This window comes from Ranitomeya variabilis, chromosome 2 (assembly GCF_051348905.1).
Source record: "Ranitomeya variabilis isolate aRanVar5 chromosome 2, aRanVar5.hap1, whole genome shotgun sequence".
Taxonomy (NCBI): Eukaryota; Metazoa; Chordata; class Amphibia; order Anura; family Dendrobatidae; genus Ranitomeya; species Ranitomeya variabilis.
This window is the reverse complement of record NC_135233.1, coordinates 1017609626-1017625555: the sequence shown is the minus strand read 5'-3', so window position 1 is coordinate 1017625555 and position 15930 is coordinate 1017609626. Positions and strand designations below refer to the sequence as shown.

General features: G+C 43.5%; 1 protein-coding gene across 4 annotated transcripts in view; it reads left to right on the top strand.

The window, feature by feature from the left end:
• The window catches only part of PPP2R3A (protein phosphatase 2 regulatory subunit B''alpha), a 208838-nt gene that overhangs the window by 103129 nt on the left and 89779 nt on the right, over nucleotides 1-15930 (top strand). For all 4 annotated transcript variants that reach the window (XM_077291315.1, XM_077291312.1, XM_077291311.1 and 1 more), the window contains one exon: nucleotides 7539-10012. In XM_077291315.1, the coding sequence (XP_077147430.1) occupies nucleotides 8036-10012 (1977 nt within the window). In that variant the 5' untranslated portion in view covers nucleotides 7539-8035. The remainder of the gene's footprint in view (nucleotides 1-7538; nucleotides 10013-15930) is intronic.

Here is a 15930-nt window from a genome sequence, read left to right as displayed (position 1 = left end):
TACTCTGAAATGGTTGATAACTGTGAACAATAGAAAATAATCTGGTTTGAGGCTTTGTTGGATTTTAGGACATTCTCTTGTGAATAGTCGGAACTTTAAGGGAAGTTACAGGAGGCGTCGTGTCCTTTTAACAATTCAAAATTATCATATGTAGATGCTTTATTATTGATATGTTTCACACATTTCACCAGCCTTTATTGGTACTTTTGATTTTTATATATTTACATTTTGATGATCTTTAAAGTGGTTTTCCAGGATTAAGACATGGCTGCTTTCTTTCAGAGACTGCGCCACCTGTGATAATAGGATAAAAGCGGTACTGCAGCTCTATTCACTTCAACTGGATCATGAAAGCCATAGTCAGGGGTGGCTTTGTTTCTGAAAAAAAAAGAAAAATCAGCCATGTTTGGCTATTCCTGGTCATAGGTTGAGCTCGATGGGCTGAAGTTTACCTTCAATCTTTTTAACTATGGACCGCTTTAATGATGCGATGGTGGGCACACAAATATTTCAGGATGCTTTACTTGCATTTCCAGGAGCCCTCATTCCCTGTACTGATGGCTTGTTCATCCAGATCTACCCAGTTCAGAAAAGTAATCACAAGTCTTCAGTGATTACTGCTGTCTAGCTTGGAAGCACTGCACTGAAGCTGGCCCAGATGAGTAGATAACTGGGCATCACCATCGAATCGATCCCACCAGCTCCAGAGCAGTGCTTACAAGCTCAATACAAAAATTGGTAAGCACTGTGCATGTTCGACCACCGCTGCTAGACTGCAGTGGTGGTCTGTTACCTAGGCAATGAGGTATATTCAAAAGAAAAGTATTAAAATGACTTTTAAAAAAAACAACCCAAAATTACCGGTAATGCTAAATTGGACATTTTTTTTAATTTTTTTTACCAGCACTACCCAACAATAACCCTTTAAAGGGACCTTATCACCAGAATTATTATTCTCACATCTTGCATTTTAAGAGTTCACATAAGAGTGCAATTTTCAGCAAGCAGCTTTAAAGTTGTCCATTCCACGGAATTTCCATGTAGTACATGGGTGGGCCATGATTCCAGACCTTATTTTTGTGAGTACCGACCCTAATTCACCAGTTTATCTGGGCGTATGTGCTGAAGGAAGACCAAAATTGTAATAATGTGCACAGCAGATATGATTCTTCATTAAGGTTATATTTATTTTATAGATCCTCTATTGCTTCTTGAAAACATCTTAGATAATTTTTCACAAATTCCCATGAAAGTCCTTACTGCCTATCCCCCCAAAAGCATACAATAGGCTGTGATTACATGGGAATCTAAGTGCAGGGACGGTGGTGTTTCTTCTCATGGTAAACCCGACTACTGCCGAATAAAGCACTCTTCACATAACCGTCTGCTGCAAACCCCCAAAGGCTGGGCAGGCAAAAGAGGTCACATTTGTTGACAGGTGTGAAAATGGAGAATTCCACTGATTTTCCTGTCCAGAAATCTACAGACAGCTTGATGTTAATACTTTGCACCAGACCAGGATGTGTTTCTTAATAGTGAAGACCCATGAGCAGAACTTGATCCACAAAAGACCCAAGAAGAAGCCGAGAAGCGAAACGGAGTGTCCTGGAAACTGTTCCAAATTTAAAGGACTGGTTTTTTGGAATAGTGGAATAAAAATCCCTTTTTGCCAAGGAAGCACAGCAGTGGCACTCATAGGTATAGAAGCAAATCAAAGTATATCCAGCATTCATTTTCTTCATTAATAAATAAACTCTTTATTTGATCACATTAAAAACAAACATAGTCTCATAGTCTCGTGGCCAAATGCAAAACGGTATTAAAAAAATATGTAAAAATTTACAGCAAAAACCTAATGTTTAGGTAACGCGTTTCTGACCTTTGCGGTCCTTATGGAAGAGACAGACTGGCGTATAACTCAGGCTTGGATCACAGCGCAATGCTCGGACTGGCTGTCCGCTCTTCCAACCCAAGCATGACCGCAGGGATTTCCGTGCAGCTGCACACTTGGGTCAGGAGAGACGGCGGACAGTCGAGTATTGCGTTGCGATCCACATACAAATTATTTGGCCATCTGACTCTTTCCTAGGTTTTTTAACAGTGAGGTTTTCAAAACCTTGTATGTGGGGAAAAAAAAGCCTCTCAAAAACTAGTCTTTAACAGCAGCCAAAGAGATTTTCCATTGAAATGAATAGGAAAAATATTTGAAGTAATTTTTGATGTGCACTTTAGAGTAAATTATCTTCAAAATCCTCATCAACTGTGTGAACATTTCGTTGTGGGCTTCCTCAATATGTCCAGGATGGTTCTTAAGGTTTATTTTGATGGGTGAAGATCTAGGACCATGGATTCCACCATGTTCCCTGGAGTGTAGGCTGATCCTTCTCAGCTTTTATTATTGTGTCTCTTGTATCTTTCTGTAGCTTTTATTATTGTGTCTCTTGTATCTTTCTGTAGCTTGGTTTTTCAATTCTTTATTGATTTGTCCTTGCTGTTTTCTTTCCTCCCAGTTGTGATGTATTCTTACTATGTGATGGTCACGGAGTGGACAGTTAGTTTTGGGTCAGCAATGTGCCCATAGGGGTTGTCCCTTTCCTTTCTCCACGCAGTGTTATATGGAAAGCCAGAGGCTGTGTGGTGGGGATCCTGCACCATCACTCACCTGGCCTCCTGGTAATGAGGGATGGGTTTTCGGGCTGATTCTTTTGCATTATTTCACGCACGCTTTGTGGATACATAAATGACTGTCTTTTTTTGGACGCCATCCTTGGTGACGGTTCTAGTCCTGCTGTCCAGCAGATGACAAAGCTGGTTTTGCAGCTGTCAGTTCATAGTTGTAGTTTTCTCACTGACACTTTGACCTCCGATATTTTGGTCTCTGCGGCTTTGTCAGCTGCTGTCTCATTAGCCTTTTTCTTACCCCTTCTTGCCCACGTTCCTGCCTCTGCGGCGATTTGTCAAGTTCATTGGAGAATGAGCATTTGTGATGGATGTGACTTGTAGTGACGCTGTCAGCTGCGCTCCTATTTGTGTCAGTCACGGCATCTCCAGTACAGTAAGTGGATGAAATACTTTTATTATGGGGTCTTAAAGAACTGGTGTGTAGTGAATATAGGAAACCTTGTATTAAACAGGCTCGCCGTCATTGAGGCATGGGCCAGTGTATGGGCGACACAGGGCTTATATACTGCGAGTGTGTGATTATACATGGCTTGGATCCTGGGCCCAGGTATGGTGGTCAGTCCTTATACCTGCAAAGTTTCCATGTAAAATGCTCTACAAGTCATGATTAAAGGGGTTGTCCAGTTTTGGAAATACTTTTTTTTTTTTTTTTTTCTGACATGGAACCTGTCAGCTGATTCTTGCTGCCCAAGTCACCGCGTGAATCTGAGCCCCTGACATCGCGCGGGCTGGTTGATCAGATTATTTATTCCGTCAAAAGACGCCCCTTTTATCGGCAGCACGTCATCCCATGATAACAGGAGATGATGCGCTGCCTATGCAATGCGCTGTATATGGAGGGAATGATTGGATTCACGATTCGTCGTGTTCCCGTTGTTCTCCGTACTGTGTAAACAAGCCGGTAACCAAGTGCCGAACTACTTGTTATACAGTCATTTAGCGCTCACTAAGGGGCATTTGTGGGCCGAGATGGGCACATCTACATTCACTAGTCTGCAGTTCTATGTGGAAACCTCAGATTCCGTAAAAAGTCAATGGTGACCATAACAATCTGCTTGTAAATGGACGTGGCACAGCGGACGTGGCTTAGCCATAACTCTAATGTTTACTGAACTTGAGACAACCTTTTTTTTCTTTTTCCTCTGACATCAAAAGGATCCATGGGTTTATGCATGTATCTGTGAAAAAATTCCAGATCTGTGTGCGAGATCCGTGAGGCTCACAGCAGATCCTATCCTGATTCGTGTTTTGCGGATCAAACTCTGCCATAAAAGTCAATGTGGGATCCGTAAAAGATTCTATGTAGGGGGGAGTATTAGTAGCTCTGCCTCTAGCCCCTACCACCTCCTCTTCTCTCCTACATAGAATCTTATCAGCACCAACTGCTATCTCCTGTCTCAGGAATACAGATCTGAATACAGATCTTAACTTTGAATTGAGAATTTTGAAAATCATAGATCAGCCCTGGATGAGAGAAAAGATTTAGCTGATGAAATGTTACTAAGTTTTTTTTTTTTGTATTTTTTATTTTAATATGTACTATTTATTTATGAAACAAAAATTACAATGACAGTCAAAATGCTTCCTAGACTGGAATCTGGACCTACGGTCCTATAATATTTTGGCTCTGTTTTTTCCTCGGCTTTCTGGCATAAAACTTTTTCAAATGTTGTAAATTGTTTGCTAAAAAAATGTTGGTACTTTTGGTGTTTTACGCAAGTGCTGCCAAGCTTTGCCAAAATGGGCAGGTCATGGATGTGTCCTGGCCACTTTAGTGGCTTAAATTTAGCCAGAAATGTATTCCAGTCCCTGACTGGAGTAACATGTCTGGCCATGGAGCACACAAGCTATAAGGTGCGCCTAATACATTAACTGCGCCTCCTAATGAGTTAGGCCCATCTTGCGCCAGCGTCCCCGATCATTGAGCAATAGCGTGCATACTGCCAGTCTTAATTAAATGGGTCCTATGTGTGTGCATATGTGACCCCATTTGTCCTCAATACCCCAGTGTTGATTTAAAATTCTGGAGTATAATTTCAGTTTACATGTAGGACCCTCTAGGGTGAGGTTCACATGAGCATCTAGAAAAATTCGCTCAGAGTTTGTCAGAAAATCTGGGCAATTATTTTCTCACTGGTCATCCGTGTGCAGTCTATTTTTCACAGCAGAAGCTAATAATCATTTACAAGACCATTTACAGTTTCCCATAACTGCAATGTATCTGTAAAAATCGGATGCTACTGTCTCCCTGTAGGGCATCCATTTTATTTTTTATTGCACACAAATAGATTTTCAGCAAATTTCCAGAAGAAACTACCATCGTACATGCTGCCATTTTTTATTTGTAAAGCTGATTCAGATCAATAAAAAAAAAAAAAAAAAATCGCTCATCTGCACTGCCCCATTGAATAATATTAGTCCACTTGTGATCCATTTCTTTTTTTCATGGATAGCACTCAGACCGAAAATACGGCCATGTGAACGAGTCCTAAGAGCAAAGTGGCAGCATGTGGCGTGAGAAGATGGAAAGTACAAGAGATTCTGACCTACAGGTGATCGACTTGTCACCTCTGGCCACAAATTTTACTTTGGATAAGTGCCACAAGCGATCCTGCATCCAGCCATGACACACAAGACCGCGACGCGCGCCATGTATGCAAACCATTGGCAACAGCTCCAACTTCTCAGTTGCCACAACTATTGCACACGAGGTCTCTGCCATTTGGCACTAATCCGTGACGTGCTTTGAAGAAAAACTAGACTTGAAGACCATAGAAATATTGCCAGAGAATTGGGCTTTGCCTTGAATACACAGCCTGTCCTATAAATATCACGGTTTGTTAGCTGCGGAAAATGAAGAGTCGGCCACTCTGTTGTTAAGCAAACAGGATTTCCAGATGTTTATCTTATAATTTGTGGCAAGTGGCAAAAAAATGTCCTCGGCCGGTGACCGCTGAAATGATTGCAGAATAAATATTAATACAAGTAATCGTATTTATCTTCAGCGTCCGTGTGAAGTGGCAGCTATTCCAGCTGTCCGTGCACTGGAGCCTGTGAGCTCTCAGCTCAGCAAGAAGTGATTTAAAACCCCGGAGTGGACTGCTGATCTGGTAACTCACAGATCTGAGGCGGACAGCTGCTCACATGTCCACACCGGGAGGATCACACACGTGCAAGCTGTCATTCAGAAGTAGCGGCAGACAGCAGCCAGAGTGGTGGCCAAAATTGAAAGGGCTCGTAAAATCCATTTTTGGAAGCGGGGGCATCCTCAGTCGTGAGCGAGGTCATCGTTGCCCACAGCTGATAACCTGAACGTTCAAAATGGGTATCCGTTTAGGGCTCCAAAAAGTGGATCTTATCTTTCCAAATAATTTTCTGCTTTGGTTTTTATATCACACAATGGAAGGAAATTTCTTATTCCCTCCCGTCTGAAATGGTCACAAAAATTGGCTCAAGGCGTATTTAGACAAAAATGTAAGGGGACACGACCATCCATTACCCGAGAAATAATGTACTACAATATGGCGTATGTTTTATCACACCTGGGGTAGGTCATAGCGGGTGTGGATTTCATTTTCTGCCAGGGACAGCCCAAAGTATGTGACAAACTTATTGAGGCATGCACCTCTTAAGCCATTTGCTAGAGTAAAGTATACCAAATTTATTAAGAATAGCATATGAGACGATCTTGATAAATTACATCCAATGTGGCATATTTATCAGTCCTGTCTAATTCTTAGACTGTGCATACTTAAATGGAGTCCATCACCCCCAAAATACATTTTAAAATGGGCTATACAGTGTTGTAGTAGACTTAGCCCCTTACGGCCATAGTGGCACTGCTCCTGTTACAGGTACCGTGCTTTAAATTCATATGCAAGTGAGCAAGCTGTGGTGGACCCTTGGCGTGGCCAAGAGTTTGGTGCTACATTGTGCCTCCTTATTAGCATAGTGGGGATCTACCTCCGCTTCGGATTCACAGCTCTTGCTTCCCAGAGCAAGGGCTATCTCCGTGCTGCCGACATGTCTGCATTTGCACTGGCTGTGTCTGGCCATCCGCGTTCTCCATCTCTCCTTCCATCTTAAGCCAGTTATATTAAGGGTGCGCCAGACTCTTGGTCGGGCCAAGGGTGCGCCAGACTCTTGGTCGGGCCAAGGGTGCGCCAGACTCTTGGTCGGGCCAAGGGTGCGCCGAAGCCTCCCGAGTTGCATTTAAATTTATTTTGTCAGGCCCTGTACCGGTATATGGTACAGTGCTAGTATGGTTTTTATATGGCCCTACCACACTACAGCCAATTTAAAATGCATTTTGTGGGGCGGACTCTCCCCCATCCATGTGCATTAGACTATCGTCAGCTGAACCCGCAAATAGACTGGTTTGATTGACAGTCTGCATATGGGGGCCTCACAAATAGATAATGTCAGGGAACATAAAGATCTGGCAAATCTGATTTTTGCCTGCAAATCCTTTTTGTTCTCCAAGACTAAGCCCGCGCCGGAGGACACTGGCACCAGATCTCTCATAGAGAAGTCCGGATCACATGGCAGTGCGAGCGCTCCTGTGTTTGAGATCCTCGGGGGAGATGGCTCTTGGCCAAATAATTATCCAAAATATTGTTTGGCAGATGGTTATCTAAACTGTATCTGGGGAGGTTAAGACTAGATAGTCTTTAAAATGCATCACATGTATCATGTTCTCGGTGCAAGTTATGAAAAATGGTTTAAATTCATAAATCATATGCCCACATCTGTTTATTTTTTTTTTACATTATACGCATGTTTTGGTATGAAGTAATGTGTTACTAATTCTCTGCCTGTGTCTTAATTTTTTTTTTCTATTTTTTTTTTTTTCTTAGGTTGTTCTCATTGAACAGTGTGTCTGAAGTTTCTGAAGGAAACCCTCGGTGTGGAGAGCAATGGAAAAGTATAATTTTTATTTTATTTTTTTAAGTAAAGGGATATAAAAGAAAAGTTTCTCCCTTTGTATGGCCATGTTCTTGCAAACTGCTGACTATATTTTTGCAAGAAGCCTCACGTTACATGGAAAGACCAATAGGAGATGCCATTTTGAACAAGCTGGAGACGAGATACAGAGGTCTAGAAACTATTACTTCTCACATCCCCAGGAAAGTTGACTGGAACGTGAAATCCCATTTTGGATCACTCTGAATGATGATGGGAGACTGTATTTATTCTCGGCATGCGTGAATGTGAATGGTTTTGTGATTTTTAATTTTTGGCAGTAAAGTCAAGATTTTCATGTGGATACGTTTTACACTATAACTAAAGCTTAAGATGGTGCAAATATCTGAATTTCTTCATTTTTAATCTAATTTATGTATTTATTTTCCTGATGGCTGCACCTTACAAGGTAATTGTGAGCAAAATCACATATTACAATAGTGTGGTACTGGACAATAAGTTTCAGAATGTAGTACACTATTGTCTCGGAAGTTGCCAGGCTCAGAGACTGGGGGTCCAGTGCCTGGTTGCTCATCACACTGTGTGTTCAGACCTTCTGAAAGGTCCAGAGATGACCCCTGATCATGGCGGAGGTGTTGGCAACAAAATTACAGTGGGGGAAAGTGTGGTTTCCGCTGACGATTACCCTCATGTGAACCTTAAGGGTAAAAAGACTGCCACCATTCAGAGCACCAGCAGTTTGAAAGACATAACGGGTGAAGCTATAAATCTTGCAAGTGGAAAAACAAAAGAGTTCTCTTTTGAAAAGCTCAAGAACGCCTCAAACCAGCACGTCAATCTCAGAAAAGGCCGAAAAGTCCGTCCTGAATCTTTTGGCCGGAAGTCAGCTGACTATGACTTCATATACGGCCAATTCAATAACAATGAAAATTGTCCACCTTTCGGTTTGCTACAGTCTCAGGGATCAGAAGAAAAAACAATTATGCCCCATGGCACCTCGTTAGAACAGAATATTAATTTGGCCTCGCTGTATCTGCAAGGGCTTTCAGAAGAGAACCTGATAAACCAGATTTTGAAGAAGCATAAACTTGACAGCTCCGGATCCGGGGAGGATATAAAGATGTGTTTGGATATTCTACTGAAATGTTCTGAAGACCTGAAGAAATGTACTAATATAATAAAGCAGTGTATAAAAAACAGATCGGTTGGTGGAAGCGGCAATGGTATGGGAGATGGTAAGGGTTCTGATCATTTTCCAAATCCTGAGATCATTTACATGAATGTCATGGCAAGACTATCTTCTTATCTGAAAAAGCTTCCTTTTGAACTGGAGCAGGGTACCCATGGACGAACTGAGCCTAATGACTTGGCAGAACTTGTTAAAAGCCTCAACAGTCTGCAGCAACATCCATTTTCACCAATATATGGTCATGAACAGCCTCCAAAGTATGAAGATGTTGTGCAAACTCCCCCTTCTTTGAAAGCCATTTCATCGACCACCAATGAAAATCATGAGTCTACATCACAACCCGCCAGTGTCGGTGAAACTAGTACTGTAAAGTCTGTGCCAGACGTAGCTCCTCCATTACCTGCAAAGACTTGGCAAAGAAATAAACAGAACCAATCCAGTGCGTTAAAAAATCATTCTACAACTTCTCAGCAAACAAATCCTCCATCACAGATACACAATAGGGAGAAGTTGCCAAGGAACTCGACAGAAAAGCTCTTTATCGAAGAGGATTCAGATTCACAAATGACTCCTCACCAAAAGAAGTCACCAACTACACGTGCACCACTGACGTCTGAGAGCAAACGCTGGTCAGCAGAGAAATTGTGTCGTGATCCATCGACTAGTCCTCATGTACCTAAAGAGACTCCTATGACTAGTTCTCCAGCTCCTCCCAACACTGCCAATGCCCGATCTCCCACAGCTCCCAATAATGTGAATGCAGTAGTGCCAATGAGAATGGGCAGGAGCAGTGACCATGAGGAAATAGACAAACTGCTCTTAGACTTGGAACGTTTCTCTCAAAAAATTGAAAGCACTTTAAAAAACCCACCAATATCTTCACCAGCACCTTCCAAACAATCAACTGGACTGCCCGGTCTCAAAGAAGACTTCAGAGCACAACCTGCTCCATGTGTACTCGCAAATGAATCTAGCCTGAGCCCGACAGAAGATGATGACGACCTTCTACTCCGCATATTGGGCAGCATTGAGGACTTTGCTCAGGAGCTTGTGGACTGGAGATCAGGTAAAGGAACTCTGTCCAAGCAGAAGGAAGTTATGCAGATCCTCCAAGAAACTTTGGTTCCTCAGAGTCCCCTCTCGTCTCCAAGTTATCTAGGCCACGTCAAGGATGCAAGCTCCACTATGTCTATCCAGCAGACACCTGAAGTGATCAAGGTAAGAACATTTTATATATAACGATTGAGTTGTTGCAAGAAAATCTGCAAAAAACAAACATGAGTCACAATAAGTCTGTGGAATAACAAAAAAACATAACTCATCGTTCTGTAGAGAGAAGCGCCAAATCTAAATGTAGCACATGAGTCAGAGAAAGAGGTTGGGCACGAGAGCCGGGAAGCGAGGAGAGGTGGAGACTAGATAAATTTTTAGGATCTGTCATGCTTCTTCACGCCCTTTTCTACTGATGAGCTACAGCTTCGTAACTCAACCACTAAACTGAATCCTCCTCCTCTCTGGTATTTCATTGTGCTTTCACGGGTCAAAGCTGGGTGACGTCTTCGTCAGCATTATGTGTAACTACCCCCGTGGTATTTTTGTGTCTGGTCTACCATACAAAAATAAACACCCCCCAACCCTACGGTATCATATGCCTTCCTCCTAGTAGACTGTAAGCTCCAGTGTCCAAAGCCGCCATACTTTCATCCCATTGATTGCAGGAGGTCTGGGCCACACATTTCCAACCATCATTGCTAAGTCACTTTTTATCCTCTGTTGTAAATCTCTTCTTCTTTAGAGAAGACTTCTTCCCCGAGACACCATGAAGTAAAACTAGCACATTTCCATGTACGGAGCAGCGTTAAGGCCCTTGCAAAGCCTGGTTTATGAGTCTGGCTCCATTGTTTCTCCAGGGAGCTCATAGATGAGGCTTTTCTCAGCTTTCCTTCAGCTTGAGCTCTCTAACATGTGTGCTCAAAAATGTTGCTCTGGTCATCTGAGTATTTCTGATTTACCGTTACGTCTTTATTAACACGTTGTTACTTATCGCCCGCATTAACCTCCAAAACCACAGACCTTTTATCCCAACCCAATACCTTGTCCTTGTTTGCCTCGTGTTCTTACAAGGTTCTTGGGGATCAGATCTGTAGGACTTGTGACGCTGCTCCACCTATTCTGTGAACGAGGAGAAATCATTCGCATGTAACTCAGAGCAAGGTCTACCTAGTTACTGTAGATGAATAATGCACATCTGGGTGTCAGCCTAAAGAGTCACTATTAAAGGGACGTTCTCTTATTAAGTGAAGGTTTCGGGTACGCCATCGGAATTAAGATAGGGTTGAGGGGTCCGATCGCTGGTACCGCCGTGGTCCTGATAACCAGCACTGAGGTCTCCTCAATAGAGAGAATGCAGGAAGTAGTGTTTAGATGTCTGGCCATTGCTACTTTTCAGAGACCTGTTTTTAGGATTGATGGGGTTCCAGCAGTCAGACCCCCCACTGATCATCATGGAAATATCATTCAGGCCTCTCTAGGGGGCTGCATGATCAAAGCTAACCTCCTTAATATGAAGCCAGAATTATCTGCTTACTTCTCGTCTAAGTTTCCAGCCCCTATAAACTGCTGATTTTGACAGAAGCAGCTGCCATTGCTTGCCTAGTGCCACTACAAAGGGAATGTAAAACTTCATGGACCGCCCAAGTCCGCGCCCAACTTTGGATAATAGAGGGGGCTGCCACGTGGGAACCTTCCCTGTGATGATCATATGCCCGATTAGGTCTTACTAGGACAACCCGCCTTACCTCCAGCATATGCTCATGCCACCAAGTGACACTTTTTTGTGAAAGTTTTTACCCTGTAATCTAATAGGCTGTAATCTAATAGGGAGAAACACGAACTTTCCAATCCTGAAGAAGAAATTGTAATAATAAAGTCTCCTATGCAGGCAGGCTAGGAGGACAGGGGGCGTCCATAAAGCTGCTGGGGGTGAAGGAACTGCATTTTCTGATTATGGTAATGCATCATCTTGGGAAGATTGTGCTACGTTACAATACATGATTAGTCCTCACGGCGTGCTTCAGCCTGAATCACGACATGTATTAACATAGACATTTACACTATTTGCCTCAATCGGGGAAACATTGCCCTTAGGCTCCGTCCACACATGTAATATTAATCTATTTTTTTTTTTTAATCCTTCTCCAACAATAAAAATCAGCAATTTTTCTCCAGCTTGATAGAGAACTGTCACCAGGTTTTTTGCTACCCCATCTGAGAGCAGCATGATGTAGGGCAGTGACTGATTCCAATGATGTGTCACTTACTGAGCTACTTGCTGTAGTTTTGATAATATCCGTTTTCTCTGCTGCAGATTTAGTAGTTCTCTGTCTTCTGAGCTCTGTGTAAACCCGCCCACACCCCTGATTGGTAGCTTTGTGTACACTGTGCATAGGCAGAAAGCGGCCAATCAGTGGTGGGGTTATACAAAACTCATGAATATGTAGGACTATAAGGCAGCCGGTTTACTAGTCCTATAGAAAAAATCTAATGTTAATAAAAGGGATTTTTATAAAAACTACAGCAAGCAGCCCAGCAAGTGGCACATGTCTGGAATCAGGGTCTTTGTCCCTACAGTATGCTGCTATCAGATTAGGGGATAATTGCAAAACCTGGTGACAGATTCCCTCTAAGGGTATGTTTCCACGTTCAGGAAACGCTGCGTGTTTTTTTTTTTTTTTAATTCCCTGCGTAGAGCCGCAGCGTCCAGATGTTACAGCATAGTGGAGGGGATTTTATGAAATCCTGTCTCCACTATGCGTGCGAACACGCATCCGGTGGCCCTGCGATTCCGGATATGCGTCACGTCTTTTTAGATCGCAGCATGTTCGTTTACCTTGCGGTGACTCTGTGCCGCCGCAAGGTAAAACACAGGGCCCTATGTGCGGGGTGCGATGATTCCGGATGTGTGCAATCATCGCGTCTACAGAAGGGGCGGAGCTTTGGGCAGAGCTGGTTTGCTGCTTCGTCCAAACCGCCGGCCATCCTGAACATGGACACGTACCCTTAAAAGGTTTTGTAGGCAGTGAAATTCATTTTGAAAGTTTAATCTCAATTTTGTTCCTATCTAGCCCGATTTACAGTCCATAGTAAAAACACCAGTCTCATGAGGTCTAAGTGATCTTATACATGTGAGACTGTATGAATTGCTGTGTAATCCTGATAGTGAAATTCATAGTTTGGGATACACAGCTCATGTATCCCAAGTTTATTCAGTCTCTGCTCTGGCATCCTGACAGCTACAGCTTGTACTGAGCTGTGAGAGGTCGGTAGCAGGGAAGAGGGACTCTGATGCTCTGTAAATCGGCTAGATGGGAAAAGGATTGAAATTAATCTTTCAAAATGAAATTCACTGTAACAACTTCCGCCTCATAAGGTCTAAGTCTATTTAATAATGAATGTAGCATGTATTGTGAATTCCTTTTTTTTTTTTTTTAATTTCATTTCTAGGAGCGCATCAAAAACTTCAATAAAAATGTGTCTAAATCCTAGTAGTAATGGTGACAAAGCTGGAATTGCGTTTTTGCACATACTTCAGTCAGTGTCTAAAAAGAACAATTTTTGAAGAGGGAGAAATCCAGATTAACCTTTTTGTTGAAGTGATGAATTAATTTCCATCCGTCATGATCCGGAGAAGGAGTTTCTGCGTGCTGTGACTGATTGCGCGCAGGATTTCTGGCAGTAAAGCCTCTAATTATGGCTTGGCATTTTTTCCTGCTTTTCCTTTTGGGAATATGTTGACATAATAAGGGAAAAGACCTCGATTCTACATTTCAGTACAAATTTGGGCAAAGCCTGCCCGTGCTGCTAGTAAAGCACATTTTAATGAGTCATTTGGACTTAGTCTGCATATTTTACAACTTTATTGGAAAGGAAAATTTGGAAAGAGCCGGTCATGTATTTTTACTACACCAAATCGTATGACGTGGAAGTGGTGCGTCAGTGATGGTCCTGTGACGGCCGGTGTGGGTTTATGGCTGGTTTGGGCAGGAATTCACTTTCCCATTGTATCGTGTGTACACAATGTTATGTCACGGTTATAATGATGCTTAAGTAACGATGGCGGTTCTGTAATTATTTCAGAAGGGTACTTTACTGTATGAAGTATCCCTAATGACAGGACTGATGGTGCTGGGGGTCCGCGCGCAGAATGAACCCTCGGCAGAGTAACCCATTGTGTCATTTCAACTAACGGAATACCGACATATAGTGTCCAAATAATATATTCAGTCCATATAATACCGCCAAACATTGCTGGACTCCGTTATACTCCTGTATAAACCCCACGTTATGCAGAGCCCCAAAAGAGGCCCTGCCACTCAAATATGCCGCTGTTCTCCTGAATTTGGCACTGTTTTTATTTTTGGCATTTTTTTGTGTTCCTGAGATTTGGCCTGCTCTTCCCTGTATGTAAATCTAGGTGTTTTTTTCTTCTTTTAACCGAGTGTATTGTATGTGTGGTCCCATAGAGCAGTTGAGGACCACTCCCACTTGGCTAACAAGACTAGATTTACATACAAGGAAGAAGAGGCCATATATCAGGAAGAGAGGTACAGACAATAAAAGCATCGCCAGATTCAGGAGAAAAGTGGCAATTCTAAACAATTGCATAATAATCACAAGTAATGGGACCTCTTTAAAGGGTTAAAAATTGTTAAAATCAGGACCCGATTGTTGGAAGTGTGATCTCGAAATGCAATGGCCATTTGTGGTTGTACCAGAAGTATGAAAATTGGTCTCAGACACTATTGTTTATAGCAAAAAATGGGATTTAGGACCATTGAGAGCTACTCGCAGCCATAACCTGCTGATCACTGAGGCTGCAGGAGACGAACCAATATGCAAATAGCCTCTTCAGAGAAAGAGGACTTAAACTCTATAGCGCCACCTGTTGGAAGTAGCGATCCTACAAGTCACAATCAACCCTTTAACGAGTCGTGCAATATGATTTAGGATAAAAGCCAAATCAGTATCTCAATTCGCAGACACGGTGTTTCGGGCTGTTGGCCCTCGTCAGTGCGAAGCAGGAGAACTGATTTGGCTAGGTGATGGTGCTAATAATTAATGGTGCTATATAAATAAATAAATAAATAATAATAATAAGTGAGAGGCTCTGGACTTGGAGACGAACCAAGACACACTGAATTTATTAGATGTCAGTGGAATCCTCACCATCTTCCCAGAAGTGAGAGACACTGTCCAGAAAACATTTTAGGAGATACGATCAACTCTTCTGCATTTTATGGGATAGAGGGATCAGCTGGGATGGATAGAGGGATCGGCTGGGATGGATAGCGGGATCGGCTGGGATGGATAGAGGGATCGGCTGGGATGGATAGAGGGATCAGCTGGGATGGATAGCGGGATCGGCTGGGATGGATAGAGGGATCGGCTGGGATGGATAGAGGGATTGGCTGGGATGGATAGAGGGATCGGCTGGGATGGATAGAGGGATCGGCTGGGATGGATAGAGGGACGGCCTGGGATGGATAGAGGGACGGCCTGGGATGGATAAGGGCGATAGGCTGGGATGGATAAGGGCGATAGGCTGGGATGGGTAGAGGGATCAGCTGGGATGGGTGGAGGGATCGGCTGGGATGGGTAGAGGGATCGGCTGGGATGGGTGGAGGGATCGGCTGGGATGGGTGGAGGGATCGGCTGGGATGGATAGAGGGATCGGCTGGGATGGATAGAGGGATCGGCTGGGATGGATAGAGGGATCGGCTGGGATGGATAGAGGGATCGGCTGGGATGGATAGAGGGATCGGCTGGGATGGATAGAGGGATCGGCTGGGATGGATAGGGGGATTGGCTGGGATGGATAGAGGGATCGGCTGGGATGGATAGAGGGATCGGCTGGGATGGATAGAGGGATGGCCTGGGATGGATAGAGGGACGGCCTGGGATGGATAGAGGGACGGCCTGGGATGGATAAGGGCGATAGGCTGGGATGGATAAGGGCGATAGGCTGGGATGGGTAGAGGGATCAGCTGGGATGGGTGGAGGGATCAGCTGGGATGGGTGGAGGGATCAGCTGGGATGGGTGGAGGGATCAGCTGGGATGGATAGAGGGATGGCCTGGG